The sequence below is a fragment of the Bidens hawaiensis genome, unplaced genomic scaffold (assembly GCF_021521415.1).
Source record: "Bidens hawaiensis isolate Kalapana, Puna unplaced genomic scaffold, B.hawaiensis_p1.1 tig00030763_1, whole genome shotgun sequence".
NCBI classification, from domain to species: domain Eukaryota; kingdom Viridiplantae; phylum Streptophyta; class Magnoliopsida; order Asterales; family Asteraceae; genus Bidens; species Bidens hawaiensis.
The window spans coordinates 44,806-53,125 of NW_027495132.1; the positions used below are offsets into that span (position 1 = coordinate 44,806).

Sequence of the window (8,320 nt, forward strand, 5' to 3'; positions counted from 1 at the left end):
TTTTAAATGGAGGTCTCTCATTAATTTAACCCAAATTTATGGGTATGGGTCTTACCAAAACCAAATAGCTCTTAAACGGGTTATAACATCTCATTAAATTAAAAATTAATCTTACCAATTATTTGATATGAAAATCCTATAAAATAGGGATATACTAAAATTTAATATCCATTTAAAAAAAAGATATTATTATAATTAATAAACAATTTTATAGTAAAAAAACATAAGCGGGTCATGGGTCACCAAATCCATATAGCTTTTAAACGGGTTATAACATATCATTTATTTATGAAACCCTTTTATCATCAAACCCTAAGGGCGCGTTCGTTTCACGGAATGAAATGGAATTGGAATTGGAATTTGCATAGGATTTGGAATTGGAAGGATATGATTTGGAATCTGAACATTACAATAGGAATTGAAATCCAATTCCATTCTTGGTGTGTTCGTTTGACAAAGGAATTGGAATCAAAGTTTTTTTTTTCTTAACGAGAATAACGGCGGAAACATTTTAGTTTTTTTAGATTTTTTTGTTTTTTATTTATATTTTGTGTTATGATTTTTTTAATGATTTTTTAGGGGTTTTCTATTAAGATCAAAAACCCCTCAAAAAAATATTCAAAAATAATAACTCAAAATATAAATTGAAAAAAAAAAGTAAAAAAACAAAATATTTTATTCGTTGTTCTCGTAAAAAAAAACTCGAGAAAAGATTCCAACGAATTCACTTAAAATCCTCCACATTTTGGAAGGATTTAAAATCCCATCACTTAAAGGAATTTGAAGGTATTGAATTCCAATTCCAATTCCTTGACAACCGAACGCATCAAAAGGAAAGTAAGATTCCAATTCCAACGAAACAAACACGCCATTTCATGGGATTTTAATTCCAATTCCTTTGAATTCCCACGAATTCTGTGAAACGAACGCGCCCTAAATATATTATTAACTTTCTTATAATAAAGAAATTAAAATCCAAAAAATAAATATTAAAAAACAAAAAATGTAAAACAACCATTCTCTCAAGTCATCGGATTGCTTTATTTGTAAATGAAGGTTTCTCACGCATTTGACCTGAATTCACAGGTAAAGGTCTCACCAAACCCAGATAGCTCTTAAACGGGTTATAACATCTCATTATATTAAAAATTAATCTCATAAAATATTTGATATGAAAATATTATAAAATTGGGATATACTAAAAATTATATCCTATTTTATTTTAAAAAAAAGATATTATTTATAATTAAAAAACAATTTTATAATAAAGAAAATAAACGGGTAATGGGTATCACCAAACCCAGATAGCTTTTAAACCGGATTATAACATATCATTATTTATGAAACCATTTTATCATCAAACCTCAAGTATATTAATTATTAACTTTCTTACAATAAATAAAATTAAAATTCAAATATACATATATAAATATTAAAAACGAATAATGTAAAACAACCCCCGTAATACGAGGGATAAAATCTAGTATATAATAATTTAAAACTTTGGAGCCGCAAAGTCCTCGTTGGGCCACTTTGCGTCACCTTATTGGTGGTATTTTTTTTAGTTTATGTCCGTAACGCACGTAACAAAATCGATCGAAAATCAATTTTGTTTCAGTTATGGTATCGCAAAAAATGTGGCGGAAACCGACCCGATTAGCATAAACTCACAGTGTTTTGTTTCAGTTCTAATGCTATAATAAACGTAACGAAAACCAACCGAATGCTTATTTTTTTAGTTTAGGTACCATAATGAATGTGAGGGAAACCGACCGAATTCGCGTAGGCTGACCATCTCAACGCCCGGAATCGATAACGGTTGGGTGTTGCCAACGCTCGAGTTTTACCAACTGACTCCACCCCATTGGTCCACCTCAAGATTTTTTTTTAGTACCAGTACAATAAGTCAATAACACACGTAACCGAAACCAACCGAATTCGTGTCGACTTACCATCTCAACGCTTGAGACCGACAACGCTTGAGTTTTACCACCGTCTGAAATTTACCAATCTGCTCCGACGGAACACACCGGATAAAATACTTATTAGTATTACAAAGTTTGACCTGTAATATTAAATTTTCACCTATTTGTCTTGTTAAAGTCAAAACTATAACTCAAATCAAACCATTTAACCTGAAACTCATATCAAGGGTTACTTGACAACCTTAAGTAACCAAGCTCATTGACCTTGTCTATAAAAAAGAAGTAACCAATTAAACAACAAAGAATAATGTAAAACAACAAAATCACAAATCCAAAACCAAAAAAAAAAAAAAATCAAAATTACATTAAAACAAAACCTATATATTATTTATTGTATACAGAACTAAACCCAGGTTGCTTTTGAACCCCTTGCAACTTCATGACATCTCTCAACTCTTCAACTTTAGCCCACTCTCCTTCACCAGCATAAACATTAGACAAAGTAACAAACCCACCTGGTTTCTTCACCTCCATATTCATCACAACTTCACCAACCTTTTTCGCCAAATCGGGTCGGTTATAAACCACACACCCGTTCAAAAATGCACCAATCACCGAATCAGTCACTTCCAAACCCAATTCTCGAACCAAATCATACGCTTCATCAATTTCACCGCTCCGACAAAGAATATCAATAACACACGCGTAATGCTCTGGTCTTATCTCGACCCGTTGACTTTCCCTCATTGACTTGAACAAAGTCAACCCTTTGTTGACCAACCCACCATGACTACAAGAAGCAAGAACACATGTTAATGTGACTTGATTCGGCTCCACGTTTTCGTCCTCCATTTTATCCAACAACTCAATAGCCGAATCAACCATCCCGTGTTTCCCGTAGCACCCAATCATTGTATTCCATGAAGCAATGTTTTTAACTGGCATAATGTTAAACACTGTTCTCGCGTGTTTAACAAACCCGCATTTCGAATACATATCTATAAGTGCACTCGCTACAAAAACATTAGCATACATGTGTGTTCTATAAACAAGCCCGTGAATTTCTTTCCCGTTGTTAACTGAGCCCGTTGACCCAAACGCAGGGAGCAAACCCGTGATGGTGATCGGGTTGGGTTTCACCCGGGCTGCCAACATGTCTTTAAACAACTCAACCGCTTCCGTTACTCGTTGACTTTGAACAAACCCGGAAATCATCGCATTCCACGTAACCACATCCGGGATCAACCTGGTTCTACTCATCTTATCAAACAACTCACTCGCACCGTCACAATCACCAACTCTAGCATACCCGGTAATAAGCGCATTCCACGTAAACTCATTCGGTTCCAACCCGGCCACCTTCATCCTCTCAAACAAAAACCTCGAATTCTGAACCCTTCCCACATTCGAATACGCCGAAATCATACTCGTCCACGACACAACGTCCGGTTCAGGCATTTTATCAAACAGTTGGCGTGCATAACCCAAACACCCACATTTGCTATACATATCAATCAACCCATTAACTGTTACCAAATCAAAGCCTAACCCAAACTTATTCACCATACAATGAACCTCTTTACCCTTACCCAAATCCCTCATACCCACACAACACTTTAACAAAAACGAAAAAGTATAGCTACTGGGAACTAGGGTTTGTGATGTTTGAAGTAAATTAAAGAACTTTATTGCTGCTTTGAACCGGCCGTTGAATGTTAATGAGAATATGATCCAATTGTATGCGAATATGTTAAGATTTTGGGTGATTTGAAACATTGAGTATGCGGATGTGAAGCAATTGCAGGCTGAGTAAACAGCTACTAGTTTTGAATGTAGAGAGAATGAATTCATGTTGGTGTTTGATGTTAGGATTAAAGCATGGATTTGTTTGCATGGGTTTAAAGATTTTGATTTCAAACATTTTTGTAATAAGTTGGCAAAGTGACGAGATGAAATGTGTTTGTGGTAGTTCATACTTTGATGACAAATGTTTCAATTGAAAGGATATATAAGATTATTATTATAGAGGGAAAATGACCAAAATACCCAGTATTTAACGGGCTAATGAAATCATTTTGTCGATTGAAATATGGTTTTCTTAGAATGTTCATCTCAAAATCAGTCAGCTTGTTTAGATAATAATCAGGTTATACCACATGTTGGTATCTAGTTGAGCCACTGGTTTTTTACTACTATCACGTCGGATCGCTAGGGACATCCATGACAGCATGACTGAAACACAGCGGGCCGCCAACAAAAATTCAGATGGTTCGACTAGATTTTTGAAAAACATATCGATTAAATTGTAACAGTTGGTGTGACATGGTTGGTTTAAAATCTAGTAAGGTAATTATTATTATTATTTAGGCGGGTTAATTAGATTTGGAGTGAACATTTTGGAGATACCAGATTTAAATGGATAAAACAGTAACTTTGAAATGGACATTTTGGTCATTATCCCTAAAACTCTTTTTAACGGGTTAAGGGGTCAACCCTCTTCTTAAGCGATTCATGTTTTGGATACGTTTAATAAGCGGATTAGATTAGCCGATTCAAAACTTAATTGTTATCGTGTTATATTATGTATTGTCGTCCTTGTGAGGTATTAGTGAACTCATAACCTTATCCGTATTTACTTTGCTGCCTATATTATATGGGATGTGATCCTCCTACACCACCCCCATACGTTTATACGGCTCATATAGGCATATACGGTCGTATAGGCTACGCATTACCGACAGGGGGACAAAAAAACAGTTTTTTTAACCTATACGAGCGTATAGGTATTAAATGGCTGGTATAAGGCTATCTGACACACCAGAACACCTATACGGTCGTATAGGGCTATATGACCGTATAGAAAAACAATTTTTTTCAACCTATACGACCGTATAGACCTATACGAGTCGTATAGGTATTAAATGGCTCGTATAGGGCTATCTGACACACCATAACACCTATACGGTCGTACAGGGCTATACGACCGTATAGAAAACTTTTGCAGAAAACGTCAGCCTGCCTTTGACCAACCACTGCCGTTTAGGATTTTGGCCAAAACATATTGATAAACATCTAGTCCACATACATAAAAATAAAAGTGCACCTCAAAATACATCATGCTCCAAACACATGTTCTACATGCATAAATGTAAACAGTTCACCCTAAAATACATCAAGTTTTTAACACGTGGTTCATATACATAAAGTTCATAATAGTGCACATACTGAAAATAAAATAAGAACTACTGTGGTGGTGGCCCCTGCGCCTGTGGCTCCGGTGCCGGTGGTGAACCAGGTATATCCGGCACCATGGGAACTGGAATGCACTCCTCCGTCGCCTTGCGAATCATCCAATCCATCATCCATGTGACCCTAGCTTCTCTCCGTCGAGTCCTATACGGCCGTATAACCCTATACGCCCGTATAGGTCTATACTGGCATATTAACGTATTAATATTTAAAATTTTCAAAAAAAATTGTCTATACGACTGTATAGCTCTATACGCCCCTACGATCGTATAGGGCTATAGGCACTACAAACAATGAACGACAATCTCCGACACAATCTGACATTATTCAGGTGCTATATGACCGTATAGGAAAAAATGTGGTGTATGAAGATCCAAAGTGGTGTGGGAGGATCGGCTGCCTATTATATATATATATATACAATTTGCAACTTTATGTTGCATAAAAGGTTGTACATTGTGTATACTAATTTGTACACTAGGTTTTGTAATTTGTGGGTTGTACAAGATTCTGTACCCGGGTAAGCACGTGTGCTTCATTATAGTCTCTTTCATCCAAAGAAGAATCGAGAGCTCTGGCCTCACACTCATCATCGACCACCACCGCCCCTGCTCCTTGTACATATTCGGCACTGTATGAGTTGCCAGTTGATTTCAACTAGGCCTCCAAAGTTACATATCTGAAGGTAAACATCACACAACACCCAACTCTTTTTCTTTTGAATTTAGAGAAGCAAAGCAGTCAATTGAATTCATTTTTGTTTCTAAATGCATCAATTCAATAGTTTAGCGTGGTAGTTGACGGAGTGCCCTAGAGACGCCGGTGAACATTCTCAACGCATAGTACGGTTCCAACAAATCTACCGCAGCATCTGCGACGAACTCCTTCCTTTAACGCCAGCCTTCTCCAGTAATAATCGATTACTGTTCACTAATCAGATTAATTTATTTGTGAAATTATCTTTTGATTGATTAGGTTTTTTCTTTGTTTGAATCTATTTCATTTGTAAAATTATGATCGAGCTGCAGTTTTTGCGAGCCGCTGGTGGCCCGGCCAGTACGGTGCGCTTAGTCTTTGTAAATAGATGCATGTATTTTAATTGTTCTTAGTATGCTTATAAGTTATTCGTTGAATACATGAAATCATGTATTTTGATTGTTCCAAACGTGCTCATAAGGTGTTCCATGAATTGCTTATGGGATATTTTTAAAGTTTGCTGTTAGGTATGTGTTTTTGATGGAATGCTTTTGTACTCATGTAGCTGTCATTGTTATTGTTTAGTTTCTAAATTCTATGCTCATGTAATGTTAGAGGTTAATTCTTTTTGGACACCTTTAATTGCCTCCTGGTTTATTCAATAACTAATAAAACATTTGACGTTGAGGTTTGTTTTTTGTGGTCTTCGTTATGTTTGAGGCTTCCGAAAATGGACACACATTTTATACAAACCACTCTTTATACAATAAGAACAAGCTAACTACCAATAACTAAATGTAGGTGCTCACCAATGTCTACCAAACCCGTCTTGAAAATCAAGGAATGTGATGAACCTGTGCAGATAGAGATACGGCTCATAAAGAAATGGATTCCTCTGCTACCGTTTTGCTTATTCACAGGCAAGTTTTATATCACCAGAATGTATATCACATTATATACATTTTAATTTGAAACATATTATAAGGTAATTAAGGTCCATTATTAAAGGTAGATTCAAGCATGGCATGATTTAATGCAGGCCAAAATGGAGGAAAACAATGAACACCAAAACCAAAAGCCGGTAAGTACTCGAAATCGCAGATCTATTACATTTAACTTTTAAAAGTTTATAATTAATATATGAAAATATTAATACAATTGTGAAATCTTGCAGCTTGAGTTTATGGCATGCCTCAACTTTGTAGGCGTTACATGAGTGAGAGGGTCATTATTGAAGCACAACTGAATCAAGTCTCGGTTTATGACTTGCAAATTGATACAGACACCAAATCTGGGTCACTTTGAGTTTTTACTATCATGCATTGTATATGATCATAGCTAATGCATATATATAAATGAACAAATTAGGTCTTGCCATTCAGGATACTGAATCCTGCTCTATAGGTTGTATCCATTTTTTTTAATAATCGCAAGTCAAACATTTGAATATTAATGTAAGAATGAAATTTGTTCTTATGCGTGCTTAATATGTGGAGGAGACCTCCATTTTGGTTCCATCGAAAGGAGAAGATGGTTAGGTTAAACAACGTCATGTACTAAGACAACCACTAGCAGTACCGTCACTTCCAAGAAAACAAAACTCGCTCTAGCTTGGTGTACTTAGAGATGCCCCGCCAACAAGAAGGACTAACAATAGCACTTTAGACGTTCTTTGTATACACACAAACCCGCCGCAATGCGAGGATCAAGATACTAGTTTATACACTAAACTTGAACAATTAAACATATAAAATTTAACATGTATGCTTAAAAGATGGGATCTCCTTGAGCAATCACAAATATTGAGTTTGTTGAGACTCTGAGTTATCCTCTTCGGGTGTGGGATAAAGTGAAAACTTCTCTTAAAAATAAAACTTAAAAACTCCAAAAAAATTATTTTTAATTTTTTTTTAAAAAAAAATTTGAAGTTTTTTTTTCCATTATTCTTATATGTTGTCATTGGTTCAAAAAAAAAAAAAAACTTGTTAGTAACCTCGTCGGTGTAGTGCACATATATTATAGTGTGCATTGCATAGAATACAACACTATTGCACGTATTTGATACACACTATTATATATATGCAATATAAGACTAATACACACATTGAATACGCATTAGTACGTATGTGTAATACAACATTAACGCACATGTGCACTACACCGACTTTTATTTTATTATTATTATTTTTTCCAAATAATACACCTCTTGTCACACCCCGACTTAGGGCCTAGGTGCGACGCCCGTTAGTTGGTATCTGTTGTGAACATATATCAGAGTTGCGGGTTTGTTTAGCGGAAGTCTTAAAAATATAATATAAAAATGTCGGGTCAGAATACCCGTTGAATATTGTATAATAAAATATCAGCTGAAGTCTTTTCAAAAAATATTATAATATTGAAACCTCGGATTTGAATACCCATTTGATAATTTAAATACTTGTCTTTTTGAA

The 8,320-nt window shown here is 35.3% G+C and overlaps 1 protein-coding gene across 1 annotated transcript; it reads right to left on the reverse strand.

Moving 5' to 3' along the window:
* Nucleotides 1-2,309: 2,309 nt before the first annotated feature.
* LOC143580922 (pentatricopeptide repeat-containing protein At5g59600-like) lies at nucleotides 2,310-3,776 on the reverse strand. The gene has a single exon (XM_077063828.1). It carries the CDS (start codon nucleotides 3,774-3,776, stop codon nucleotides 2,310-2,312), a length of 1,467 nt encoding a protein of 488 aa, XP_076919943.1.
* Between the last annotated feature and the right edge of the window lie 4,544 nt (nucleotides 3,777-8,320).